The sequence below is a fragment of the Desmodus rotundus genome, chromosome 2 (assembly GCF_022682495.2).
Source record: "Desmodus rotundus isolate HL8 chromosome 2, HLdesRot8A.1, whole genome shotgun sequence".
In the NCBI taxonomy this organism is placed as follows: domain Eukaryota; kingdom Metazoa; phylum Chordata; class Mammalia; order Chiroptera; family Phyllostomidae; genus Desmodus; species Desmodus rotundus.
Genome location: NC_071388.1, coordinates 152,695,190 through 152,708,052, shown reverse-complemented (window position 1 = coordinate 152,708,052; position 12,863 = coordinate 152,695,190). Strand labels below are relative to the sequence as shown.

Genomic DNA, 12,863 nt, shown 5'->3' with positions numbered 1-12,863 from the left:
ACTTTCTGTTGATGGACACTTAGGTTTGTTGCTTCCATAGCTTGGCTATTGTAAACAACACTGCTGTGAACAAAGGGGTGCATATATTTTTTTGAATTAGTGTTTTGGGTTTCTTCAGATAAACCCCCGGAAGTGGAATCACTGGGCCATAAGGCAGTTCCATTTTTAATTTTTTGAGGAACCTCCATACTGTTTTCCATAGTGGCTCCACCAATCTGCATTCCCACCAACAGTGCATGAGGGTTCCTTTTTCTCCACATCCTTGCTAACACTTATTGTTTGCTGACTTATTGATGATAGTCATTCTGTAGTGATATCTCATTATGGTTTTAATTTGCATCTCTCTGATGATTAGTGACGTTGAGCATCTTTTCATGTCTATTAGCCATCTGTATGTCTTTCAAGAAATGTCTATTCAGGTGTTTTGCCCATTTTTTAATTGAATTGGTTTTTGTTTTGTTGACTTATATGAGTTCTTTATAAATTTTGGATATTAACCTCTTATCAGATGTATTATTGGCAAGTATGTTCTCCCATTCAGCGGGATGTCTTTTCATTTTGTTGATCGTTTCTTTGCTGTGCAAAAACATTTTAGTTTGATGTAGTCTAATTTGTTTATTTATTTACTTTTTTGCTTCTTTCCCTTGTCTGTAGAGATATATCAGAAAAATATTACTAAGGGAAATATCTGAGATTTTACTGCCTACATTTCCCTCTAGGAGTTTTATGGTTTTGAATCTTCCATTTAAGTCTTTAATTCACTTTGAATTTATTCTCGTATGTAGTGTAAGAAGGTGGTTTAATTTCACTTTTTTTACATGTATTTGTTGTTTTCCAAACAACATTTATCAAAGAGACTGTCTTTACCTCATTATATGTTCTTGTCTCCTTTGTCAAATATTAATTGACCATAAAGACATGGGTTTATTTCTGTGCTGTCTATTCTGTTCCATTGAGCTATGTGTCTGTTCTTATGCCCATACCGTGCTGTTTTAAGTACTATATCCTTTTGGTATAGTTTGATATCAGGTAGTATGATTTCTCCAGTTTTGTTCTTTTTTTCTCAAGATTGCTGTAGCTACTCAGTGTCTTCTGTAGTTTCATATAAATTTTTGGATTTTTAGTTCTAGTTCTGTGAAATATGCCTTTGGTATTTTGATAGGAATTGCACTGAATTTATAGATTGCTTTCGGTAGTATGGCCATTTAAAAATGTTAATTATTCCTATCCATGAGCATGGTATATGCATCTATTTATTTGTATCATCTTAGTTTCTTTCTTCAATGTCTTCTAAATTTCCAAGTACAGGTCTTTTACCTTCTTGGTTAAATTTATTTCTAGGCATTTTATTTAGTTTTGATGCAGTTTTAAATTAGATTTTTTAAAAAGATTTTATTTATTTATTTATTTGAGAGAGAGGGTAAAGGAAAGAGAAAGAGAGAGAAAGCTCAATGTGAGAGAAAAACATCAGTCTCCTACATGCCCTGACGGGGGGACCCCACCTGCAACATAGGCCTGTGCCCTGACTGGAAATCAAACTGGTAACCTTTTGCTTTTGCAGGCTGGTGCTGAACCAGCTGAGCCAGCCAGTCAGGGTGGGATTGTTTTCTTAGTTTTTCTGATAGTTCATTATTGGTATATGTCTTTGACTTTTTATATTAAGTGAATTTTCTAACCCTCAGCTACTATTTTGAGGGATTGTAGGTTTTGAAATTCAAAGTAGGAAACCCTAGAGTTTGTAAAGTGTGTAGCCTTCCCTCCTTTCCTTCCTTCCTTCCTTCCTTTCTTCCTTAGTTCCTCCTTAATATGAGATCGCCATGCATATAAAACACACTCAAGTGTAGGGTAGTAAACTAAATCCTGCTTAATAGCACTCTAGATAATTAAGTGGAAGGTTTGTGTCTGAGTTGCCAAGAATTTTCCATTTTGCCTTGTGACTACAGCAGTCACGTGGTAATCTAGAAATTACAAGGAGTTCCCCTTATGCTGAAGTCAGGGGATCCTTCCATGTGTCATGGTTGAAGAGCACTGAGTAGGTGCTTATTAAAGTGTCAGTTCAAGAGGGATTTTTTAATTATAAAAAGTCAGATTAGCTTTAATATTGCAATACCTTTCTATTATTTTTTAGTGTTTCTTTTACCTTTTATTTTGACTTTATTGAAAGTAGTTTTTGTTAGCTAGCAGTGTTTTACCTGTGACCCTCCTCCAACTCCCTAAACATAGAATACAATTTTTAGTTATTGTAAAAAAAAAAAGGCAAAATTGTCATTAAAATTTTGATATTTGAGCAGTGATTATTGTTTGAGTGCTTTTAATTGAATGAAATGTGCTAAGTTACATAGATCTCTACTTTTTAAAAATGTAAGCATTTTAGGTTTATACATAGCTTAATGCCCCTTTTATATTTAACATTATTTTTTCAGTTGATTATTTAAGTAATAACCGGAATATTTAAATGTGTAGCTTCAATACAAAAATTTTAGTTGTTTAAGAGATGAAATACAAAATACAATAATTTTACCTGTTTGAAGATGAAATACAAAAATACAAGATTGTAGCCATTTAGAAGATGACATGCATATTTGTACATTGATAATCTTTTATTAAACCATGTAAATTAACATTTTTGGATCAGTTCTAACTTTAGGATTATTTTTTGTGCTTCTGTAATACATTCCAGTGGACTCATTTATCAATTTTATGAGTAGCATACGTGAATTTAGTTCATCTGCCTATTTATATACTTTAAACAGACCAATGTAAACACTTCTTATCTGCCATATGTTGGAATGTTTTACTAAAGACAAAACTCTCTAGTCAACAAAGATGGCATTGAATTGCAGTGTTTTGGAAAAAAAAGTTAAGTGAACTAGATGCCTGTTAATCTGGTTCTTTAAATATCATAAACAAAAGTATCAGAATGTGTTTCCAAGGACAAAGGCAGAGTTTTCCGGGCTTTCATTGGTTGCTGCCTTGTCCTGTCCCACAGCCATCCTTAATTGGCTTTGGGTAGATTGGAATCACATACGCAGAGTGACATTTATTGCTTTCCTAGTTGTTTCTTTGCACCGAGCCCTGAGATTCCCAAGGAGTAACTATAGAAGATTTCTTTCATTTTGTCCCTGTTCTACGAGAGGGGATCACTCTAAGAAGAGCAGGCATGAGTTTGAGTGCGAGAAGAGTCACTCTGCCTGCAATAACGCCAATAGTTCTGCAGAAGAGGGTATGTGGCTGCTGTAGCCGTGTTTTCTTGCTGTTCTTTTCCCGTTACTTTGTGTTTATTAATGTGTAGGAACCTTTAGTTACATATCCTGAATGAGTCTGTATTTCATTGAGGCTACAGGTAATTAAAGAATATATTATTGAAGTTACACTAGGGGCGAAACATGCTGCACTAGAACATCTCTGTCGTCAGAGCTCCATGGAAAAGCAGCTTGGTCTCAGTTTCAGGGCGTTGTGGTTTAGGGACTGTATTGAAGCATTCTTTTTCCCCTTGTACTGTAAGTAACTTCAGGCCTCTTTGCCGTTAGTGTACTAGGAAATCTGCTAGCAATTATGTTTTGTATTTGTTTACTGAGGAACAGTTTATTTGTTTTACTGTAATTTATAGTACATCCATCTTCACTGTTGAATGTACTGTATAATTGTTCTACTGTTTACACATGTGGCACCAGTTTATTTTTCTCTGGTTTCTACCAATTTCTGTTGAGTTTCTCCCTATTTGCTTAAGAAAAACTTTCCATTAAATTTCCCTGTGAAAGTGCTTTCTGTTAATTATTAATGCAATCAGGCCTGTGCATGAATATAGTTTATCTGTTAGTTTTTTGTAAAGATTATTTTCATGTCTTACTTGTAGCAGTATATTTTATAAGGTAATAAATACACTGCACAATGTACTGATTAAGTAATACTGAATATACTAAGCTTCTCTTGAAAACATACCAAATAAGAATATTGTATTGAATTCTTTAAAGAATCAAATCTCTTCTGTAGAAAAGGAAAGCACCAAAACACATTTTTGGCAATATTCTCTCTGAATGATTTTGGTGCTACTAGAAACTGCAATGTTTATTTTCATACTTGACTTTTAATAGTTAACCGCTAGTTAACTATTAGTGTATTCCATTTAGTCAAAGGTCATGGTTTGATTTATTTGAAAATGACAACTCCAGCAATTAAGGTGGATTTTAAAAATAGAAGTGTCTCTTCTTTTTTGTTTTAAATGTTTAGCTTTTCAACTTATTTTCTTTTCCTATCTACCATTTATTCAGTAGGGACATTTTATTTGGAACTGGAATAGTATATGGTAATTTTGCCAACATTTGTTCTTAATCTTTCTTGATTCCTTTGTCTCGTTTTAAGCAAATATAATTAAAAATATTTTGCTTTGAGCTTGAGTCTTTATTCCGATTACGACTGGGCAGTGCACTGATAATGACCGTAGAGTTTCCTGAGGGGTTGGGAATGCGAAAAGGCTTATGAACATATATCAGACCTATGTTGTGATGTTTTTCTTCTTTGCCAGTTAATACTGCAGCTTTGATTGACCCTGAAGTGTTCATCACGTGGTCTTTTTGGACACTGTGTTGGGGTGGTGGCAAGCATACCACCTGGACTCTCCCTTTACGAGCCGTGTGACCTTGGGCAAGTCCCTTAAGTTCTGAGAGATGTTCTTTCCTCACATGTAAGATAATGGCTTAGAGATTTTCATTAAATGCTCTCTGAAGTCTTGTTTGCATCTAATTCTATGAATCAAATAATGTATTTTGTATTTTCATAGTTATAGTAAAATATTTAAACCATTTTTTATTTTCTTAGAGTATAAACATTAGACAAAGATGCTATCATTTTTAAAGACTTCGAGCAGTTAGTCCAGGGAAATTGGTATGAGCACAACATGGCTCTGACTAGTAGGTAGCAAACCAAGGGTACTCTGGAAAGCTGATTGTAACTGCTGTTAGTTCTAAGCTGCCACTGGACACTCATTGTGGTTTCTCTTGGTCTTTTTATGATAAGCTTCCTGCTGGATTTTTATTATAATAATTACATAAGTCAAAATTCCCTAAGCCCAAATCTATCTTAATCCTTTCCATTGAGTATACATATTAAATGTTCATATAATTTAGCACATTATCGTTTGCAGAAAGTACTTATGCTCTTTCTTTCACTTGACATTTTAACCTCCAAAGGACCCATTGCCTATAAAATTGTTCTAAATATGTTAACGTACCTTATTTTAGGAATTGGATATTTTTTCTTACTAAAAAACATCCATCTGCTCTGGTTACACCATGACATTTTTTTTCCAACATAGAAAATTATTCCACACTTGTGATTAACTTGTCATTTTTTATATGCACCATAGTAAGATGACCTTATAAATCAGTGCAAGCATTTCTCAGAGTATTCTGAGGGGAGATTCTCATTTTCCCCAAAAGGCAGGTACTTTTGCCACAGGTTGTCATAAAGTTTGCTCACCCTCAATGAGTAGTTCTCACAAAATAATTTGCCAGTTGGAATCCTAACCACTTGAAAAGCTGAGGGCATTTCTGAAAATGCTTAGTAGCACTAGGGAGTAAATTTCTAATCAGCTCGTGTATGTAGCCAAAAGCTCCTCCTGAGGGAGGTTGGGGACTTGAATTTTAAATGTGGTCTTTAACATTGTATGGGTCTTTTTTATAGCAGAAAAGATACAGTTTGATCTTTGAAGAACAGAGTGTTTTGGTAGAGTCCCCATCAAGCAAATTGGAAATAAATTTTTGGTCTCCTCTAATTGTATTTAGAACTGATTTCCTTATTCTAGTGAGTCAAGATTCTAGTGAAGATGGTTTTATCATATCCTTCATAAATTATCACATCCTCACCAATGGTTTTGAATGAATCCTTTAATTTATAGCATTTTTCTTAGGTAACTACTAGGTTATACATTTATTTTTTAAGAGGAGAAGACTGAGTCTCTTGGGTGGTGAGTGACTTATGCAAGGTCACCCAGAAGGTCAATGGCAAAGCTAGAAATAGAATCTAGGTCTTGTGACTTTCAGCGTGTTTCTCCTAGATACATGTTACCTCTTGAAATTAATATGTTAATGAAATTGCCCCATGGTGTGTAGAATTGCTGTTCAACTTCTAGTCCAGAATTAGCTTAGTCAAATTCTTTCATCTTTCTTTGTGCCTCCACCGACTCCCATATGCTCTAGTGTAGAAAACATTTTATTCAGAAAGCAATTGTAAGCAACCAAGTGAGTGTGAGTGATTTTGTGTGTGTGTGTGAGAGAGAGAGAGAGAGAGAAAGAGAGAAGAGACAATTTTAATTCAGAGCTCTAGATTGGTACATTTTAAGGTAAAATGTACCAATTGCATCAAAAAAAAAACACATTTTAAGGTCCCAGAAAGTTAACAAAAGACTCAAGCATTGTAAGGTATAAATGAAATGCAATATAAAATTTTTTAAAACATTTTTTTTCAAACCACATTTTTTACAGAAAGGCTGCAGGGTTATCAGGCCAGATGTCCATATTCTGATCCTGTGGGTAGGAATATTTCATGCCTCTATCAGATTAACATTGTTTTGCAAATTACACTTAGAAGCATTTCTGCATTCTTTATTCATACTATAGTTACAGAGATGTTGATAAAAACACATGATCCTGAGGTCTTCTGAAATCTCAGAAAAAAGGATAATGTTTAGAATATATTTTTCTTAAAATTTATATCCTTTTAAAAATATGAAATTCATGAATATAATATGGAATAATGTCATTTATCAGAAGATTCACTTCCCCATCTATGTAAGACAATAGTTTATATTACATTCGTTTCTTTCTTCATACAATAGAAATCACTGCTATGATTTTTTTAAAAAAATGATTTTGTAAAGAATGAAACAGGTCATATCGCTCTTTGTCCACCACCTTTAAAATACATACAGAATCAGTCCCCATTCGTGCAGCGTTCACCCTGCGGCAGGACCTGGACACCGCGGTTCCCTGGACAGTACAGTTTCCACGCCAGCACCTTGTTTTTCCCTTGTGCTCATAACAGCATTTGCTGTTTGTCCCTCTGTTCTTCTGGTCCCAGCCTTGTGCTCAGGGGCCTATAGATAACTCTAGTCTCCTGTTTGCTTTTCCAAAGGTTGTTTATTGCCTCTGTCCCAGCTCAGGCCGTGGTACCATCTTGAAGCCTTCTAATCCTCTTTCTCATCTACCCTCATGGTATCTTGATTCAGTCTCAGTGGACATACCTTTGTTACTCATTTCTTAATTCAGTAACTATTGTCACATGACATCAATTTTATTGTTACCTTGTATGATATTTAAGTCTTATTAGCTATCCCTAGGTGTAGGGATACATCTTACGCTTTCTGGCTTTTAAAATTTGACTTTAAGTCTTCTCTATGGATCTTGTATATTTTTGTATATCTTGTGGTATTCAGTTTTTAAATTTTGTGAGTTTTTTTGTCTTACAACTAGATTTTTAAAATTTAAGAGAAAGGTTCTTTAAACACAGTGCTTTGTCAGTTACAGGCTGAATATAATTTCATGTAATCAATAAAACTCAAAAGGAGTATATTAAACAGGGGAGAGATTTATTTTTCTTTTACTTTACACGTACAAAAAGAATCAGTCTCCAGTAATGTAGTAGCCTCACAGTGTCCTCAAGCAACTAAGCTCCTTCTTGCTTTCTATTATATCTTCCGTAGTGTGGGTCCCTTTTCCTCTTATGGGAAGATAAATGCAAATCTGCAGACATCCAGTTCACATTCCTGGCATATAACATGGGAAGGACACAGGGCACGCCAGCCAGTTCTGTCAGACATTAATGTGCCACTCTGAAATAACCAGGAGCTTCTGCTTACATCTACTGGCCGGGATTGTGTCACATGGTCAACCCTGGACTCAAGGGAGGCCAGGAAATGTAGGCCTTGAGCTTAACACACTGCCCTCATCAGAATCAGGATTCGTTAGGAAGGGAGGGGGGACGGGTGGCTTCTGGTGAGCAACTGGCCATCTCCACTACAAGTGCCTTAGACATATTAGGCATTCAGGATGTATTTGTCCCTTGGATTTTTACTATTGTCATGACAGGTACAAAATATAGTTGTGATTCTTGAACAAATCTATTTTTATTACTTGTAAACAGAGAGTAGAAGATATGCTGAGTGGGGAGAGAGCAGGTTTCCTGAGTAGGGGAGGTTAATGGAAGTCCCCCGATGGTGCCCTGAGTTCAGAGGGATGGCTTGTTTGGAAGGTGGCCTTGATGGGGTAGTGAGTATCGTTATTGCTATTTACCCAGAGTTCTCGTTCTTGCCAAACCTTGACCTTTCTGCTGCCCTTTTAATTTTTTGTACCGGGTAACTTGCATAAAAGACATAGTGACTAAATTGTGTGTTAGAGACGGGACTCTAGGAGTGTTTGGAACTTCCTCAGAAATGCGTTATTTGCTTTCAAAAATTTATAATAATAACCTCTAATATCCGTGCTACCAGTTTACCAGCATCTGGTCCATTTCACAGCTGAGGAATCTAAGTCTCATAACTGATAAGCTGGCTGTCTAGGACCTGCTCACAGAGCTGACTTCAGAGTCTCTCCTTGCCGTGAGCACCTGGACTGAACCTGCATGAGAACAGGGTCCATGCCCCACGGCGTTGTGTAAACCACAGTGCCTGGTCCACGTCTGGCAATGAAGGCAGGTTAAAAATAGCCGGCTGATTAACAGTCTCAGACTGTTGGCTTGGGCGGGCCTCAGGGCCAGCTCTCCTGGCTGTGCCCCAGCACCCTAGGCCAAAACTAGAAAATAAGAATCTCCCTTTGGCAGAAAAGGGAAGCAAGACCTTTGGTAATTTCAGATATTAAACCCTCTGAGAGGATAAAGATATTCTACCCACGTAGGATATTAAAAATATTTTCTCTTAAGACAGTTCCAAAAGAGAAATTAAAAAATCATTTTGGCAAAAATGGCATTGCCGGTAAGTGATTATAGTTTCTTAATTGGACATGCATATTTGGACATACATATTTATTTGTGCTTGTGAAAATGCCAGGAATATTATTTCTTAGTTTCAGAAGTCAAGTTAATTTGAGTAGCTCTGTCAAGATTTGAAGAAAAATTTTGATATTACCATTCTAAATGCCAGAGAGACCTTCACTTAGATTCCTGGGGAGGTGACTACACACACACACACACACACACACACACACACAAAGTAGATACCAACCAATTCCCCTTATTGAAGTTAAAGATGTAGGCATGATTTACCTTAAAAATTCAAAGAATTAAGAATACTTAAAAATAGATTTAAACTTTACTACAAAGCTTGTAATGACATTAAGCAAGAACTCCATAGAGTTAATAGTGTTAAAGGTGTAGTTTGCAAAACACCATGTTTCTTTTTCTCCTTGCACCCACTGACAAGTCAAGGCTCCCTCTGCTGGCTGTTTCTCTATATGCAATTTTCCTGGCAAATTATGCTGAGAAAAGTGAAAATACAAAGAAAAAACAACTGTTTTTTTGATATTCAGAAAGGTAGATCTTTGGGACATAAAAGCACTTTTATGTCCTGGTGTATAGTTACATAATACTCTCCAAGATGTTGTGTAGAAGCAGCAGCGTAAGGCAGCCTGGAAATTGGGCGAGCTGAGTGGAAAGAGCAGGATCAGCGCTGAGCCCAGGGACAGGGTCCCAGGGCTGGCCCTGCCAGCGACCAGCCACAGATCCCCTGGCAAGTCACACCCTCTCCAGCCTCAGCTGCTTCATTTGTAAAGTGAAAGGAGTTTACTGAATATTCTCCAAGAGCCCTTCTAACCGTTAGTATTTTATGATTCTAACAGTATTAATTCCATTTCTTTTGTAGGAGTATGGTCTACGTGTGTTTTTCAGTGATATAAAATAAATATTTAGAAAAATGAAGCAAAGGTAAAATTACAAAGATGGATATAAATCACTTGGTCCTAGTGCTCACACATCATGGGAACGTTGGGTCTAGAAAGTGACATTTTGTTTGCTATTATTATAAGTTTACCTCAAATGCCCCAGAAAGACTGAACACAGTGTATTTCATTGAATCTGTGGCACCTTAAATTATAAGATGCATCATTATTTTCTATGCTTCCCGTTAAACAATGGCATACCATTGATGGTAAATTACATCTAAGTTTCAGTGAAGTTAAATGTGCGAAAATGTGCTTTTAAGAATCAGTGAATAACAATAAAAATTGTAAAAAAAGAATCAGTGTAATAAGGTAGTTCCTGAAAGTGCTTCAGCGATGCCAGCCAGCTCAAGAAGTGGAATAAAGTCTGATATGCCCTGGGTTCTAATCAGTCTCCTTCCTGCCCTCTCATTTTCCCTTTCTGTCTTCTAAACACTCCTTCCTCCCCTCCTCAACATGTCCTTTCTCACTGTGTGAAGCGGTTTTAACTTTTCTGCTTAGACGTGTCTGATGGTTATTCTGGGAATAAATGATTGCTTAAAAACTGAAATGAGATACTGGAATAACACTGTGTCCAACATAAACTTGACCAGAGGCTTTTTTTTTTCTTTAAATATGAATAAGCATTAGCACTTGTGAAGGTTTCTTTCACTTCAAAGATGAATTAGTCAGCACTGGCATCTACGCAGGAACCGCATGAGTGTTAAAAGTCCTGAGGTTTCAGAGAACACCCCTTGGATGAAGTCATTGGAAACATTAGTGTGGGATTTGTGGTTTGACCCTCTTTACTATTCATATCGGATGCAGGTCCTAGAATAACATTTATACATACATATGTATATGTGTGTGTATTTGTGCATCATGGGTTAAAATATTTTTGGACTTAGTTTTTAAAGTTTGTCTTCTTTTATAATGAAATTGGAGCTTTTTTTTGTTTGTTGGTTTATGGGTTTTTTTTTTTTTTTTGTCTTTTTAAAAACCACATAACAGCAAAGTGAAAGAGCTTCCATTTCTCTTTGTAACGTTGCACCGCCCAGTTGAATTAGGGTCTTTCTGCCCTTTAAGGAAAAAGGAAGCCCACGGAAGGGAGTCTGCAAGGCTCTTGACCTGAGGCACAGTGAGCAGGAAGGTAAAGAACAGAGTAAAAGCATAGAGTAGAGCAGAGGGGCCTGAAGGAGACTTTCTGGGCGCCCCCTTTGTCGCGGACTGCCTTTCTTCTCTTGGTTGGAAGCCTAGACGTGGCCTGATTCGGCAGTGTCGCTAATCCAAGCTGCCAGGTGTAGCAGCGCTGACTCCTCTGCCCCGCCAAGCGTGGCACGTTTCCAGTGGTGAGCCATCCTGGGCCTCTTTGCCCTGGCCTGATGCTGGCTGGGAAACCAATTCATATCATCCTTGCCTTTGAGTTCATATCCAGAACTCCTGGAAGATCCACAGATCTTCCCTACAGGATCCCTACAGGATCCCAGTAACACAGGTCCTTTAACTCTGAATTAGTTCTTATCTTTATCAGTCGTGCCCTATGATTTTCCTGTTGAAATGTAGTAATGTGCAAATGTACACAATTCAGTTTTTATGGAGGTGGATGGGGGTGATCCGTCTCGTGACCTTGAAGGTGGTAGGCTAATGGAAAGAGCCTGGGTTAGCGGTGACTTGATGAAATTGCCTCACCAAAACCCTGGGCTGTCTGCCTCTGATTTTTAATGTGAGAAAAAAAAAATAAACGTCAATTTTGGAGGGTGTCTTTTCTGTTACTGTTAGCTGAATCTGTTCCTAAATTATTAAATCATCATGTGATTATTTATCCCCATTTTTTACATCTTTGTAATCACATTCTTGTAAAACTATCTTTTAACACTTAATTCTATATTTTCATCCATTGAGAAAAGGCACCCTGTCATTTATGTATCTTAAAAATAACCCTTTACTGTTGGCCCCCTCTGTAGTTTGTGGTGATGGGGAGCACTGTTCAGCTGTGCTGGGCGAAGATCTTCCTTCCACAGGCATCTGTGATTCCTCACCTGGTCCTCGTAACTTTGTCTCTCTGGTCCTGGCAGAATATTCTGTTTACTGTTCTGCACATATTTTTGCTTCTTCCTCAGTATCTTTTCTCGTAATATTTGTCCCACTCAGATACACTCCTCCCTTCTTTTTTTCAAATTTCTACAGAATCCCAAACTTGAAATGGACCACAGAAGTTACCTGATTCACCTTTGTTTAATTCACATACTCCATGGAACCTTGCCTGTGTTTTCGGTTTGGTCCACGTGTTTCTCTACCTTTTTAGAGGTTTTCAGACCTTGTGAGGTTTCAAAGCTGCTATTTTGGGAATCCCTAGTATTGTCTCCCACAGGGCTACCTGTGATGGTTTCACTCATCACTCAAAGAATATTTTTGTTTATTCACTGTGTGCCCAGCACTGTGCTAACTGCTGGGGACATAACAGGAAGCAAACGTTGACGTCCCCCCTGCACTTGCAGCCCTGTGAGTCATGGAGGCAGGTGTGTAGTAATTATATACATGGAACAAAGGGCCTGGGCCTAAACCAGGAGAGTCACTGAAAGCTTCCCGGCAGAAATGATGGTTAATCGGACGGGTGGGTGTTGAAGGTGGGGAAACAGTATTCTGGGCAGCAGAAACAGTATGTGCAAATGTCCTGTGACAGGAATGTTACAAGAAACTGAGAAAAAAAAAGTATGGCCAGAGATCAGGAATAACAAAGGAATCATAGGAAATAAAGTTGGAAGGAGCCACAGGAGTATGGAACGGATCTGTTTATGTGAATCAATTCCTGTAGTATTTATGGAGATGGCAATAATCTGTTTTGAGTTAATATCTTATAACTAATTGAATATTTACTGCTCATGCTCAAGTAAAATGTTTTGTTGAATATCTCTTTTGATAGAAAGAATTTAAGACTTCCTATTACCTGATTTCTTT

At 37.1% G+C, this 12,863-nt stretch overlaps 1 protein-coding gene across 3 annotated transcripts in view; it reads left to right on the top strand.

Moving 5' to 3' along the window:
- GRB14 (growth factor receptor bound protein 14) overlaps nt 1-12,863 on the top strand; it is a 113,708-nt gene that overhangs the window by 51,970 nt on the left and 48,875 nt on the right. Inside the window, exon 1 of one of the 3 annotated variants that reach the window (XM_024579862.4) lies at nt 3,026-3,223. The exons of the other annotated variants lie outside the window; for them this stretch is intronic. Within the exon in view, the coding sequence (XP_024435630.1) occupies nt 3,161-3,223 (63 nt within the window). The 5' untranslated portion in view covers nt 3,026-3,160. Of the gene's footprint in view, nt 1-3,025; nt 3,224-12,863 lie in introns of those variants that run through there. 3 annotated transcript variants of the gene reach the window in all.